Raw genomic sequence first — 16398 nt, 5'->3', positions numbered from 1 at the left:
TACCTGAAGACCGCGAAGCAGCTGAACGCCCGGCAGGCCAGGAGGGCCCTATTCTTCACCCGCTTCCACTTTACTCTGTCTTTCCGCCCAGGCTCCAAGAACGGCAAGCCAGACGCAGTCTCGCGGATCCATGAGGGGGAGCGCATGGAATCAGAGGCCGCTCCTATCCTGCCAGAGGAGTGCTTTGTGTCCGGCTTCACCTGGGCGGTCGAGTCGCGGGTAAAGGAGGCCCTGTGAGATTGTGCCCATGGATTGTCCGTCTGACCGCCTTTTCGTTGTTCCATCTCTGCGGGGAGACGTCGTCAACTGGGCCCATACCAACAAAACGGTCTCCCACCCAGGTATGGGAAAAAGTGATCAGTGATCGAACAAAGGTTCATGTGGCCCAACCTCAGCAAGGACGTGAGGGAGTTCATCAACGCCTGCCCGGTGTGTGCAGCCAATAAGACTTCACGCCTACGGCCTGTTGGAGAGTTGTCTGTCCATCCCCTCCCGCCCGTGGTCACACATCGCGCTGGACTTCGTCACCGGCCTGTCACCCTCCCACGGGAACACAGTGGTGCTGTCTGTAGTGGACTGGTTCTCCAAGATGGTCCACTTTGTGCCGCTTCCAAAGATCCCGTCAGCCAAGCAGACAGCCCAGCTGGTGTTAGACGAGGTCGTCTGTTACCATGGGCTACCCCGGGACATCGTTTCGGACAAAGGTCCACAATTCAGCGCCCGCTTCTGGAAGCAATTCTGAACCCTCATCGGCGCTTCAGCTCGTCTGACATCGGGTCATCACCCGGAGTCTAACAGCCAGACGGAGAGGGTAAATCAGGAGTTGGAGACCAGACTTCGTTACCTGGCATCCAGGGACCAGAGCACGTGGAGCCAGCACATCACGTGGGTAGAGTACGCCCATAATTCTCTACCCTCCGCCTCAACAGGTATGACTCCACTCCACGTCGTGCATGGCTATCCTCTGTCCCTGTTTCCTTCACTGGCCACAGACTCCGCGGTCCTGTCGCCCCATGCGGTGGTACGATGTTGCAAACAAACCTGGGAGGCAGCTCGGAGGATGCTGCTGCGCATGAGCAGCGCCTACAAGTCCGCAGCGGACCGCAAGAGGAGGGCCGCACCAGAACTCAGGATGGGACAGCGAGTGTGGCTCTCCACCAAAGATCTCCCGCTGCGGACGGAATCCCGCAAACTTGCTCCCAGGTTCGTTGGCCCGTTCCCAAATACAAAGATCATTTACCCCGGTCGCCGTCTCACTGAAACTGCCCAGGTCGATGAGGGTGCACCCTACGTTCCACATCAGCAAACTACGCCCGAATCCCCCTTCACCGCTGGCTCCCCCACAGACACGCCCTCAAGTGGATTCGTTTGTTTTCATTAGTTTTACCTCCGGGAAGGTAGCTCGTTGTTCCTTCGTGTTCGCCAAAATGCCGGCTCGTTGCATTGCTGGACATTGCTTGAACACTCGCGAGGATGGATTTACCCTTCATAAATTTGCAAGAGACCCGGTTCGCTGTGAAAAATGAATTTCTCGGGTGCAAATGACGAGAGCTTCGTGGGTTCCAAATGACAGGTAGGTGTGTATACAGCTACTAAAAAAATTTAGTTTGGGGCGGACCACGTAATCCGTCTCTCATCACGCAACAAAAGATCTGCATACGAAATGTGTCGATGTGTGCGTCGGGGTGCTACGTTGCTTCGCCAGTGAAGGCTGCGCTTCGGGCTCGCGGACAGCGGCGGATCTGATGATCGCAGCCAACAATGCCTCACTCAGCCACGTGCGACGACAACGCAGTAAAGTGGCCCGGCTCGACGGTGTTGTTCATTGCGTACTGCGTCGGCTATGAGCAACCCCCTAAAGCAACACGGCTCGGCTCCGTGATAAGCCACCTCGGCGCTGAAAATGAGCCACACCGGCCGGCTACAATGAGCCGCGATGGCTCATCTCAGCTGCAAAAGTGGATCGGACAGGCAGGCGGTTTGGCCGTGATCGCATATCATCTGAATATGGCTCGAAACAATTGTGTAATATTGCCCCGGTAACTTCACTCGGTTGTGTGGTGTTCTCCTTTTCGAAAAGAGCTTCCGTGTCAGAAGGGTCGTGTTCGTCTCCCATAGTTAGGGTGCACCACGTTTTCATTAGCGAATGTCCGGGTGACATCACGGACAGAGGATGCAGCCAATATGGCGACCACTTGGATATCATAGAATGATACTTCTGCAACTTTGCGCATGGATGACGCGCTCTCCGCTCACATTTATTTTTTCGTATGGACATTGAAGTGAATAATGTTATTTGCATTTTTCATTACAATATCTATTGTAGAATGTTTATAGGGATGACACTTGACCTTTAAGGCAAAAATGGTCAACTTTGCTGTATGTCTTATATAAGCTGCCACAATCTCGATATAAACGGCCACGAAAAGTAGGTGACAGTGCGCTTTTCTCAGCCACTATTAGGACGTGTTTAGCGTTTCTGCCAGTCATTTTTATGCACACAATTAAATTACAATCCTCTTCACCCAACACTCCTATACAGACTAGAGCAGTGATTCTCAAATAGTGGTATAAGAAAGAGTACCATGAGTAGGATGCAGAAGAATCAAGCTAAATCTTGTTTAAATCCAGAATATCACATTTGTTAACTATAGCTCATTTGTATTTAACTTTTAAGTATATTTTTGCTTTAAATCTTTTAGAATGGTTCATGTACAACTATTATTAGAACTTTTATGTACAGTATACCTTTTAACTGAATCCTTAAGTATGGTTATATTTTCCATATTTAAGTGCAGCATTCAAAATGAATTCAACATAATGTTATAATGGCCAATGCCTGGCTCAGACTACAACATAAATGTAATCTTTGAAAGATGGCCGACTGGCAATGATACCGCAGTATCACTTATCTCATGATTACTGGGTTTGAGCTACTCGAATCAAACGGGGAAATCGGTCGGGGAGGTGGGACCAGAAAACGTGTCACCTGTCAACGCGACCTGATACACCCGTTACCATAGTAACGAAACAACACCAAAGTATTATACTGTGTAGGAAAAAAAGAACAAAAACAGGAAAAACGTGGTGTCATCACCGATGCTCGCAAGTGGATTGTCCATTCAAGAAGAGGTCGAGATACGTTTACACACTTTAATACGGTTTGGCTTGCAGACTGGCAAGGTTAAAGGACCAGTGTTATGAAATTCATGATTTTTAGTATGTTATTAATGAAAAAACGCGAGCCGACATGGACCCATGCGTTTTTTCAACACAAAACATGATTTTGACGCATAAAGCTTTTTGTAACTCCCGCCATGAAAATCCTCTCGAGGTATTTGTTTCCGAGAAGAAGCAGGAAGTGACGTAAAGGACAGACGCCCTCAAGTGGACTCATTTGTTTTCATTAGTTTTACCTCCGGGAAGGTAGCTCGTTGTTCCTTCGTGTTAGCCAAAATGCCGGCTCGTTGCATTGTTGGACATTCCTTGAACACTCGGGAGGAGGCTATGAATAACGCCGTAAAGCGGCCCAGGTCGGCGCCATGATAAGCCACTTTGGCGCTGAAAATGAGCCAAACCGGCCGGCTGCTGCGTTGCGGCGCCGGGGTGGCTCATCGGACGGGGAGGCAGTTTGGCCGTGATCGCATATCATCTGAATATGGCTCGAAACAATAGGGTAATATTGCCCGGTAACTTCACTCGGTTGTGTGATGTTCTCTTCTTAGAAAAGAGCTTCCGTTTTAGAAGGGGCGCGTTCGTCTCCCATGGTAGGGTCCACCGTGTGTTTTCAATGGCGAATGTCCGGGGTGATGTCACCGACAGGGGCTGCAGCCAATATGGCGACCACTTGGATGTTGTCAAATGACACTTCTGCAACTTTGGATGACGCGCGCTACGCTCATATTTATTTTTTCGTATGGACATTGAAGTGAATAATGTTATATGTATTTTTCATTACAATATCTATTTTAGAATGTTTATAGGGATAATACTTGACCCTTTAAGTATCCTAAAAAGCATTTGTGCACAAAACATGTCGGCGTTCTGTCCAATCACGCTATCACTCTTCAATCAACACCAGTTCGTGTGCATGAACGAGTGTTGAGAACAGCGAGCAAATGAAGTGAAAACCGGTCGCACCTGATATCCTATTGGTCGACGTCAAGGTGCTCTGTCACAAAGTTATTGTTGGTATGTCGTACTGCACAGAAGTTATAAAAAAAATCATCAATCAATCGTGCTCGAGCTTTCAGTTTTGTGTTGCCGGGACAAATTGTTGGCCGTGGATTTTGTCAAATTACACGTTTTGTCCTTGCTGTGGCCAATCTGGGAAATATCCCGTGACACATAATCGGGCCAATATTGAGGCTAAAATTTTGTAGACTGAACTAGGCATGACAATATGATTAAACTTTTTTTTTTTAATGAATAAATCCTGCTGTGGTTTTTGATCCTCACTTGGGCTTACTTCACTCTTGTATTCCAATGTTGATGACTATGGTAGTCTTCTTGAAAGCCAAGCATTTTTTCGAGGTGGTACTTAGATTTCATAGGAGAATACAGTATCCGTGACATTGCTTGCTCCTGCTTTGCCTAATTGTAAAATAGTCCAAGCCAAACAATGACCCCCACTGTGTTGGCCCCTTTTTACTTAAAGAAACACACTAATAGACAGGACACAGGTTAATTCTATACAAACGGCAGTGTATTGTTTCATAATTACAAATGTAAGATATGGTACAACAACCAGTGATACAACTTGTACAAGAATTAACAATGACTGCAGTGGTTGAACAACATGACTGTACAGGTACAAAAGGGGAAAAAAGAACAACAAATCAAAAAGTCCCAGGCCCTGTTGGCATACAAGTCTTCCTTGTAATATTTTTATGGTAGCATGTGCAGACAGTATGAGACACCTGAAGTGGTCCTCCAGGCTTATACTGACTAGACCCCAGGCATCAAGGAATTGAGGATGTCTACCACAAATATTCGTATTGAGGTGAATCCCAGTTTGGAAGGTCTAAATCCCTATCAGAGAAGGAATGCATTCAATGTATTCAAACCAGGCCATGTGTGGGGGTCACCTTGTCCTTTTAAACTGTCCTCTTATACCAAAGATATGTTGGCACCCCCCCACAAAAAAAAAATAAATCATCATTTACATATACAAGGAACCTGATGTATTACAAACCAATACATGCTTGTGTAATAAAACATTTCTTTAAAACAGGCATTACAATGCACTTAGTGCGAACATTCAAAACCTTTGAGCAGTTTATGTAAATGAATTTCTCTCAATGGACGGAAGGATACATGAAGAGTGAAAAATGTGTAATGTCACAAGTTTACTTCTTGCAATTGGCACATACTATGAAGACGGCCTGTCCTCACTTGTATTTTCAGATAATACACATTTCATTTGATTCCATTTTTCTTTTGGTATCACTGGCAAAAAAAAACAAAAACATCCTAGTGCAGTGAATGTTAGGTGGAGTCATTAGTACTGACCATGCAGATGAATTATGTAGGTGCAGCCATTAGTTTCTCTATTAGAGCAAATGAGTTTTACAGCTTAGTTTTTAAATGTACAAAGTTTTTGAGGCAAGAAGTACTAAAAAGGCTAAAATCTACAAAGGCAAGAGAGTCAGCTTCAGAGCATGCCTGAGAGCAACAAATAGAAACAAAATGACTCAAGCCAGCAGCAGGTACATGGCACGTTTGAATCATCAGAGTGGAATGTGCAATGGCAGACATTTTTTTTGGGAACTAGACAAAACCAAACTGGGGGGGGGGGTATATCTAAATTTGGTGCACATAACATAAAGTCCCCAACTATGAATTTGGAAAGAAATTCTGATACTTTGCTTTTCTTTTTGGCAAACTAGTGAGAATTGAGAACTGTAGAAACAAAATAAACTTCAACTGACATAAGTTTGCCATTAGTTCAGATCAAATTTGATTCAATGCATTGAACTGAACAATAGTTGCATTTTTATACGATGTAATGTACACAGTACGCTAATGTTTATAAACTATGAGTATTCACAGCATTAAAACAGATGGTCGGAGGTCCACCTGAAACGGACATCTCCAAACTTCAAAAGCTTTTGAGAGCAACCGTATACACCAAAGTCAAGTCCCAAAGAGAACATAATCATGTAACCCCGATATTCAGTTTTTGTTGGAACTGGAAGGGGTTCAAATTCTGTATTTTCGCCCTTTTCCACATAATAAGCACCTTACACTACTCATTTCTAAGAGAAAACATACTACTCCGTCTTTAATGGAAGAGTAATTGTTGTGCGCTATTATGACAAACAGAGTTCTCCTGATCTATCATAAACAGCTTAAGTCACTGAATACAGCTGCATATCCTCTACCAGTAGGATATCCGGCACACTATTTATGATCTACTGCACAAAAGTTCTATTCTCGACCGAGTGCAAATGCTAAGTTACTGACAGAACTGATGGTGATTCATTTCTTTCAACAAAGCTGTTTTACCAAGATGTCATATGCCATTGTTTTAGGTCTCTAAAATTCAATCACTTGGGCAGTAAAACTATGAGAAGAGTTTTGAGCGAAATGCTATTAAGAGGCCAGGAATAAAGAAATCCCCCATAGCTCCGCTTGCAGGATTAAGAACAGTGCACTTAACTTGTTGCGTTCCAGAGGAGACACAAGGTCTGACCTCTGTTATTACTATTGTGAGCCTTTAGATTCACAGGTTTTAGACTGAAGAGAGCCTTTTCTTGGGACAATGACCAAACACCCCACCCGCCAGCACTAGTACATGGAACAGATACTTGCAAAATGTCGAAACATGAGGCTCGACCTGCGCAATTTGGGAAGAGGTATACTGTACACGGTCCATACTTAACCCTCAATCAAGAGGAGGGGGGCGGGAGGGACTTGAGGAATGTACTATAAAATTGCTGGGAAAACAGGAGCAATTATTAATATATTTTTTCCTCCACTATTGATAGACATCATTCAGATCTACGAGGGTTAAGGAAGCAACAAGGGTTCATTTAGGGATAGAGTATATCTTATGTGCTGAAAACATTGGCCAAATCGATTCAAAACATACAGCACATGTAAAAATACAAATAAATGCCTTATGCTACATTGAGAAAAGTAAAGACAAACTGTACTGTGCTTCTTTAAAAAAAAAAAAAAACTGCCCAAAGATAGATTATCCGTACTCATTTCCAAAGACAATAAAATTAAAATGTATGCATTCAAGTGGTACTTTTATGGCTTTTGTACAATACAACCTTTAGTGAAAATATACATCTAGACATAAATTCAAGTACAAAGGTACAAAATCTTTAAACTCATACTTTTTTCTTTAATTATAATACACTTTTAATACAGCTCATAAATACAGCTCAACATTCACTGAGTTCCTAAAATTTGCACTCGGCTGGAGTTTATGGGGAAAATCAGCCGCGAGGGGGAGGGGAGGGAGTTGGGGGTGTTGCAGGGGGGTGAAGGGAGTGGTTTAAAGTCGCGAGGGTTCCTCAAACTCGTCGTCACTGTAACCGCTCTTAAAACAGACCTGTGGAAGAGGCATATGTGATGTAATTGATCTCAAAAACAGTTTTAACGTACCTGTGGTAAAATATTTTTTTTTTAAAAAGCAAGCAATGACAAATACTGTCAGAAAATATCTGAGATGAAAAGCAGGTGGGGGAGGAAAGGGGAAGCCTCCAGATAACCAGACCAAAAAGTGCTGCGATTACATGAGACAGGAGTCACATTTAATTGATTTTTGATAGGGCTAAGAAGGGAAAGCAGAAAGAAAGGAAGTACCTTAGCCCCCACCCCCTCGGAGAGTTGCCGGAGCATTAGCACTTGCCTCTCTTCTAAACAAGCGGTAGAAGAAGCCTCTCTTTGGTGGAGGGTTAGGCCGGTTCATGTCCAGGTCTGGACACAATGTCCCATCAGTCTCATAGACATTGATTTCCTTGAAACACTCCATTTCAATCATCTATGTAGGGAGAAAGGACGTTTTTTTTTAATGAACCAGACATAATCAAAGTTGTCACCAAGAAACAGGATTTGGTTCTGTACACTTTTTTTTTCTTTTTTTTTAAGTGCCAAAAGCTGTGGAAGGTGTCTGGTGACTACAACGACAGGGAATGGAACCATGCTTCTTTCAGCCTATTGTTTTGCCCATTAAAAATAAGGTTTGTACACGTTCTCTTACCTTTATTTATTCATTAAGGTACTAAGATGAAGACAAAATTTCTCATTTCTCTAATAATGCTTGTCTTCATTTTGTAATAAATTGCCACATCAAGAAAAAAAAGACCACAGAATGCTTGCGATTCGTTATGTCATCTTAATTTCTATTAAGTTAGCTAAAACATTGTTTATATTACGTCACACAGAAACAGTGTCAAATTATTTAAACAGCTGATGCTATCACCATCACAGCAATAAAAGTGAAAAAAAATGATTTCCCATCCAAACAGCATTAACGAGCAGAAATGATTGGTTTTATTGGGTACCAAAAACAAGGTTGTGCTCTGATCAGCAGGGGAAGCTCTATCAAGGAAGACTAATGGACACTGAGTAAATTATGCATGTTTAGTACTCACTGAATGATCACAATGATAGAAATTGATATATACTGACGGATACAGTATACTGACCACATGCACGCATTCATTTGCAACAGAGCTTGTCCTTAAGAGGGTCGCATGGGAGATGGTATGAGGCGGCGTACACCCCCCCCCCCCCCAAGCAAATTGCAAGGCCCACACAGACAAACAACCATTCACACTCACATTCACACAGTAAGACTGGAGCCGAGATTGGAACCGTTTTATCTTCAGTGGAATCTTTCTTCCTAAAAAAAAAAAAAACATTTTTTTTTTTTTTACTTGTTCTGAAATACCCCAAAATGCCACAAAACGCCCCATAGCCCAGTCTAAATATGAACTGGTGTCAAGGAAGTATGTTGAAGTGAGCATCTCAACTCACGACTGGATCAGACAAATTCGGTTTATCACGATTGCACGACGTCAGACTATTGCCAAAAATCCTGCTGTGTTTCAGGCAGGCACTGGCAACGCTACATGACGTGTACTCCGATCGCTTTTATCTTGTCAAATCAAACACTGCCGAAGAGGCATGACCATAAAATGTGTCATTGATCAAAATGACCCGATACGCCCGTTACCATGGCGCCAATAACAACAACGGATCACGCTAATGTATTGTATTGTGTTGGAGGAAAAAATGTGACCAAGTAGGTTGACAATAGGGATGCAAAGTGCCGGTCACAATACGCAATCCTATTTGGTCGGTGTTGAGGTGCACTGTCGGAGATTTGTCAACGACATGTTACACTACACGGAAGATACCCCCCTTTTCCCCTCCAAACATACTAGACAGTTCATTTTGGTGTTGTAGGGGCTATTGTTGGATCAAATTGTTGGTTGTGGATTGTGTCACACTACGAGAAGGTTTGTCGTTCTCAACAAATTGTCAGGCCTGATCTGGGAAATTGGCTGCAATAGCTAATAAGGGCCAATACTGGGGATAAAATCCTTTAGTTTGATATAGCCATAAGAGACAAGCTTTGTCTGTCGGAGAGCAGTTTAGCGTTAGGTACTTAGTAGAGGTTATACCGAGCCTAGCACTGCTTGTAGATGTACACATGCCATTTTGATGCGGTTTTTCACAATCAAAGCAGTAAGCTATTTTTAAGTGATAGGTAAAACGATTTTGAAATGGTACCGTTTGGTGGTCATACTTGGTGGTATATCTACAGATAAAACTATTACTAGAGGACATGAGAAACATTTTGGAAAGGCCTGTTTACAAGAAAGCTTGGTCACTATTGTCACTGATTAACGACAACCAGCACAAGAGCTGTAACAAATGTTGCGCTTTACAAAGGTAACAATGGTTCATTTTGATTGACAGAATGAGATGAATCTGTTTATTTTAAAGTGCCATAAAACACATTCTAAAAGAAAAAAAAAATAGTACCAGTGCAAGAAATGAGTAGCATGAAAAGTAAATGCACATTTGAAAGAAGAGGTGTCATTAGAGATGTATTCATCTAACAATATATTTATTATTGTGGTTGTCGTTTACGGTGGTGTAGAACTGTTCTGGATCATCATCTGGGCTGTGTGTTCAATAGTCTGGTTATCACAATTCAGAGAGCAGATCAAATTATTAGGAAGATCTCAGTATAATGTACCACAGTTCAACACCACTGCAAACTTTAACTACAGTAATTAACCTGTTATTCAATAAAACCTCTCTGACAGAGTGAAACGGAACATTATCTTTTAAAAGCACCATATTTCATAAAGCACTTACATTGATTATCCTTATACGGTATTGTTCAAGTAGTCATAATGACATGGCTGGTTGGCGTAAATCTAACATTCTATCCTTCACTGATGCAAGGATAGTACGAATTCTACTGTACTTAACTGTACCATACTTTACTGTACTGGACTGGACTGGACTGTGTGATCTGCAGGAACAATGACATCATCCCAGTACCCAAATCCTGTAGTTACCTCATTCTGCCACGGGATGGAGACACTCCCTGTGACAAACTTGTGGTAGAAGTCGTCATCAGTGGGGTCAAGGTTCACACCTTTGACAGTGGAGAACTGCTCGATGTCGAGGACGTCTTTGCAGTACACAGCCCGAGGCTAACATAAAAAAAATACAGGGAAGACCCGGAACATACAGTGAAATGGAAAGCTGTGGACGTTAATGAAAACCACATAAGACCAAAATCAACAAAGTGGAATCTCATTCCTCACTCAACTTGCCTCAACTACGAACCAGTATAACAAATATAGTAGCAGATAACCAGTCGCTACTGGTAAATATTGATTTCACTAGTTGTATCACTTGAGAGTAAACTCTTAAATGTCAGATTCGACTCTTAAATGTCAGATTCGACTCTCAAATGTCTGTCTCGGTCTTGGACTGGCTGGTCTCTGGATTTTCTGTTGAGACCGATTAAGACCAGCAATGATCTGTAAATACGTATCCAACTTCATCAATGTAATTGTCAGAAATACTGTACTTTCAAGTTACTAACCCTGTACCATCCCCATGACGACTGGAACCTTCACAGTTTGGGACTGAGGGACACCCCCCCCCCCTCCCATTTCCCCCGCTGGCACACAAATTGAAGTGAAAGGTGGGAGACATCAGTACGAAACTGAGCTAGGACAGCACGGAGGAAAATGAGGGCTTTTCCACCAAATAGCCCAGGAAATTTGCGAAAGGTTTCGGTGGTCCATGTGGTTTGTTTGTGTGTCTTAATCTTAATTTGAAATATATTTTGATACCTTTAAAACCTAACCCTTTATCCAGGTGAGGGAATTGAGAACTGATTCACTGTACACTGCAAATATTGCAATGTCAATGTACAGAAACACAAAAAGCCAGGCTCCATTTCCTTTTCTTGCACGATGGGAAACGTAAACATAAACATTATGGCGGCTCTTTGAATCAAAAACTAAATGCCGACAGTGGTCTGTCAATCAATCAGTTTGTCACCACAGGCCACCCCCTCAAAAAGTTCCTGGTAGCTTACGGAATACCCTACCCACCAGGAGGAACTCAATAATCCAGGGAAACCTTTCGTACTGTGGTAGTTTTTTTCAGTGAGGACCCAGGGGAAATCAAGCCACCAGGCGAGCTAGGATAGTTCCCTCAAAGTTTGGTATGGTGGGAAAGCCCATCTGTCCACTAACTCAACAGTAATTCAATTTGGCTTTCTCAACCACAAAGACTTCAAAAACAACATGCAAAAGAAAACACTTAAGTGTGCGAATTTTGTGGTCTTCAAGTTGCTAAACTGGAGGGGACAAAGGCGAACTTTAGGCGGCGTCTCTGACGAAAACAAGTAAGCTAACATTGACTGCAAGTAACACCTGACAATCAAATTAAAATAGATTTTTATGGTCTTGATATTGTCATGTCTGGATTTGTTTCAGTTTTGGTTTTGTTCAAGACTTGGTCTAGACTCCTGAAAGTCTTGGTTTTGTCTTGGTGATATCCGGTCTTGGGTAAGTCTTGATGTTGGATTGTGTTGTCTTGAGTACAGCACTAGCTTTAACCTCTGAGGACAGTTCCACGCTCTCGGTCAGTCTTGACACTTAAAAGGAAACCATTCTCTGGGAGAAGAGAAGCCTTCAACTGCTCATTACCGAGTAGTCCCGCTTGCAGTGATTACTTGTAAACATTTCTATAGGTAAATGTATTTCATACACGATGTAACTCAGTGTGCTTTACATGATTAAAAGCATTTGAAAACAAAGAGATAAAACATTTGAAACTGGATACAAACAATTAAAATGGCAAACAAAATATATATGTTTAAAAAAGCGACAATTAAAACCACATACAGTGCAAGTAATTAAAAAGTGGATATACTCTAAAAAGCATCAACCTGGATTTAACCCATTCGTGGGCAGCGTCCCATTTTTTGGACATCATGATTTTCACGCATTATATCCTTCAGTAGATCAAAATATTTAAGTGTTTTAATCTGAAGCCATAATTTGGTATCAGGAGAGGATAACTCATTGGTCAAAGTTAGTAGTTAAATTTTTGGGACGAGATTGTAAATTAGTAAAGTTATCATATAACTTAACCATAAAAGATAAAAGGAGTGTTATTTCCTTGATTGTGGCCTGTTAGGAGACTTTTATCTCAATAAGACAAAAAATTGCCACCCTGCCTATAAATGGGTTAAAAACATTCACACTTGGGGCTGGCCTCACCTCTGTTGGCAACTTATTCCATTTGTGTGCAGCATAATAGCTAAATGCTGCTTCACCATGTTTGCTCGATCTCAGAGCTCGACTGGGTTTGTATTCTGTAAGCATTTCTTTCATTATATAAATAAGGGGGGGGGGTCGCTTTTATTTTATTCAAGTGAATTTCAAATTTGGATTTAATAACACATCCAAGACTTGTTTCTCACCACTCAGAAAGCTATTTTCAATAGCTTGAGAATGAAGTACAGGAATGATTGGGTAAAATGACTTGTGGCTTTGTGTGGGGGTTTATACTTTCCTGGGATGGTGTGTTTGTGTGTGGTGTTCTTACATCAGGGCTAAAAGGAGGTTCAAGCATGTTTGCCTCTAATCGTTTAAAGTTGATGTTCCGGAAGATAGAGTGCTGCTTGACCTCTATGGCACCACGACCCTCACAACCAAGACGACTCTTGGGATCTTTAGCCAGCAGCTAGCAAGATGGAGACAAAACAAAATCATCATTGTGAGGGCTTATCCAAAAATGTAAAAAGTACAAGGAAGTGGAGGAGTGCTCAATTTTATGTTTCATTCTAAAACACATACTGTACATGCAGAGCAAATGGCTGCCATGTACTATAACCCTCTTCTTTATCTGACTGCAGACAATGAAATAAAGACCATCAGTAACATACAGTAATCCAGTCGTTTGGAGTTAATGCAACAACAATCATGGCTAGAATTAGAACACACTGCTGCTGTTTCTTTGAGAGCTTGTGGATAATATTCCCTCCACACCACCTACAGCGAAGGCTTTGTGAAGTGGATGAGTGCTGTTAGTGGCGTGCTCACTTTTTCGCCATAACTCTCCTGTTTACCCCCCCCCCCCCAGTTGTCAGTGCACCACTCTCCCCCAATTTCCCTGTCATTTTTTGCTCTAAACTACTTTCGGTTGAGGTCATAGCCACGTATTATTTTAACATTACTTTATTTTAACATTGCAGTGTTTATTTCAAACGTAAATGAATTAGGATGCCAACTAATTTATCTCATTGCTTCTGACAACATATGAAAACAACCATATTAAAAGTGAAAACAGACCCAAAAAAAAAAGGCTAATTATACTTATTCAAAAAGCTCATCTTTATCTTGACTCCTTCCCCATTCCCTAGCTTTCTACTCCACTTTATTTTTTGTAGAGAAACCTTTCTTCTTCTTGCTCTCCCCACTCATCCTCCCCCTGGGGAGTCTTCTAATCTTTTGAACCTCAGGTCAGAATGTTCCACAGCAGGACACAAATAAACGTCTCATCCGCTCTGGTTCTGAAACAGATAAGCTCAGTTGCTCTTGGTGCACAGATGAGTGGGTTTGTGTTAAAAAATATATTGTTTCCTAATTTTAATCAATTGAACAGCTATAAAAAAGCACAATTTCTCACAAGCAATTTCAATTCAGTTCAGTTTGTCACAGTTTGGTTTCTAACAATAAACTATAATGTAAAATGTGTTGACACCACATGACGTGCGGGGGCGGGTGGCAGTGTGATATCACAAAAGGGTCAGGTGGACTGAATTCAGCTTCGTAGACAAAGGGCAACAATGAAGGCTATCTGGCTGTGTGTCTTCAGCTCTTTGTGTGCGGGTGTTTATTAAAAGAACATGAGCTTTGTTCAAATTACACTTAGTGTTCTAGCACCCTATTGTGCAATTATCTTCTGACCAAATTACACTAATGTGATGTGTGTGACTCTATGTAGCCTCCTGTACATATAGCATAAGAATGAAGAAAGGTGCCAAGCAGTGATAGTGTATATTATTTTGGTGGCCTCCACGATTTTCCCCAAAATGCAGCATATACCATACTGTTCTGAATTACTTGATATAACGGGAATACTCCCTAAAAATGAATGGCCATAACCCCACGCCCACCAAATTTTTTTATTTATATATATTTTTTTATAAAAACCTGTGTTGCCAGGACCTTGAATATAAGCCACAAATAAGGAAAAAGCTGCACTAACAAAATTAATATATATCGATGACAAAGGAAATACCAGCCATCATACCACTTATCCAGTGTAATGAACTTAAGTTATTTTGCTCAAGATGAGGAGTCCTTCTGTTTTTAACCAAGCGACATACAACTAAATTTGATCCATTCAAGCTCACCTGTCGGCAGATATCTTTTGCTTCTTCAGAGAACTTATCAGAGTACTCCTCCTGATCCTCACGCACTCGTCTGTCCACCTCCTCCCGCTTGACACGTTCTTTGCGCTTGCGAAAGGGTGACTGGCCTTGGATCATCTCAAAGATGAGACAGCCCAGACCCCACCAGTCTGGACTGAAGGTGTAACTCTCATTCTGGATCACCTCAGGAGCTGAGGGAGGAGGGAAGAAGAAAAGATGGAATTCAGTATTTTGACAGTGGTAGGCGTCAGGCCTATGGATAGGTCACCAATTACGCCATCTTGTGTGTCATAGTGGTCAGAGAACACAGATAGGTGAAGCGTGAAGTTTTTTCCCATCCGATTGGTCTAAGGATGGTGGTGACGTCATTGGAAACCTATCCACAGACAGGGCACAACTGTGTTCAACAAAAAGTCCACTTCATACCCATATATCCAACGGTGCCTACTCTCCCTCGTATCGTCTCTCCTTCAGGAATTTGTACAGCAAGACCCAAGTCTGAAATGCGGATGTGACCTAAAGAACGTGTGTACAGTTATTTAACAGCTGTTTAGGCTTTCAAAGAACCATGACAATGCTCCATATGTTATAATCTTTAACACAGATTTCATAAGGGCAGCACAGCGATAACCCACAGCAAAGCGAGAGCTATTATCTACAGTTGCTTTCTTAAACCTGTAAAACACTGAATACTCTATGCTGTCCCGTTTGCACAAAATACATTGAACTCAGGGATTGTTGATTTATTTAGTCCCTCTTATTGGCTCATTCTAGACAACAACAGCATGCAAATGACTCTCTCTTGCCAAGCTCCATTCCAACAAACAGATCTAATTTGAAAGAAAAGATTGACATACCACGATCATCCAAAAGGATGTTTTCAGGTTTCAAATCCCTAGTAAAAGACAAGAATAGACAATTGTAGAATATCTCAGTTGCAAAAGCTGTAATATATAATATACTGTATATAATATTGGGGTTGGGCATCGAGAATCGAAAAGAGATTGGAACCATGGCAGAATCGTTGAAATTAAAAAAAAAATGAAAACATCAATTCCCAGTTTCGATGCCTACAGTTTGCCAACCCAGAAGAAATGAAAAAAAAAAGTGGCGAAAGCTAACAAAAAAGAACGCGCAAGAAGATTTGCTTGTGCCCAATGGTAGCGGCGAACCAAAGTGTTAACTATGATAAAATAAATGACCAGTAAACTCAATGCAACTCTTGGATTAATATATAATATTGTTTAATTTCATGTGCACTGTTGTAAAATTGTTTATAGTACAGTATATTAATAATTATGGATCTGTAGAATTTTCCTGTGAGATGACAATCAATATCCTCATTCTGTAACAAATGCTTTCTGTTAAAAATATCATCCCAAATCTGAGATAACGGCAATTGCATCGTCATAACACTATCGTTTGGCAAGCACCCATTTTGAAATGGATGTTATTTA

At 41.7% G+C, this 16398-nt stretch overlaps 1 protein-coding gene across 2 annotated transcripts in view; it reads right to left on the bottom strand.

Moving 5' to 3' along the window:
* Window positions 1-4681: 4681 nt before the first annotated feature.
* grk4 (G protein-coupled receptor kinase 4) overlaps window positions 4682-16398 on the bottom strand; it is a 70914-nt gene continuing 59197 nt past the window's right edge. The window contains exons 10-16 of one of the 2 annotated variants that reach the window (XM_061829456.1): window positions 15799-15836; window positions 15368-15457; window positions 14924-15132; window positions 13111-13248; window positions 10554-10691; window positions 7819-7996; window positions 4682-7564 (exon numbers count right to left, since the gene is read on the bottom strand). In XM_061829456.1, the coding sequence (XP_061685440.1) occupies window positions 7820-7996; window positions 10554-10691; window positions 13111-13248; window positions 14924-15132; window positions 15368-15457; window positions 15799-15836 (790 nt within the window). In that variant the 3' untranslated portion in view covers window positions 4682-7564; window position 7819. The remainder of the gene's footprint in view (window positions 7565-7818; window positions 7997-10553; window positions 10692-13110; window positions 13249-14923; window positions 15133-15367; window positions 15458-15798; window positions 15837-16398) is intronic. The other variant, XM_061829455.1, reaches the window with a different exon arrangement.

Source organism: Syngnathoides biaculeatus, chromosome 9, assembly GCF_019802595.1.
Source record: "Syngnathoides biaculeatus isolate LvHL_M chromosome 9, ASM1980259v1, whole genome shotgun sequence".
Taxonomy (NCBI): domain Eukaryota; kingdom Metazoa; phylum Chordata; class Actinopteri; order Syngnathiformes; family Syngnathidae; genus Syngnathoides; species Syngnathoides biaculeatus.
This window is presented reverse-complemented; position numbering and strand designations above follow the sequence as displayed.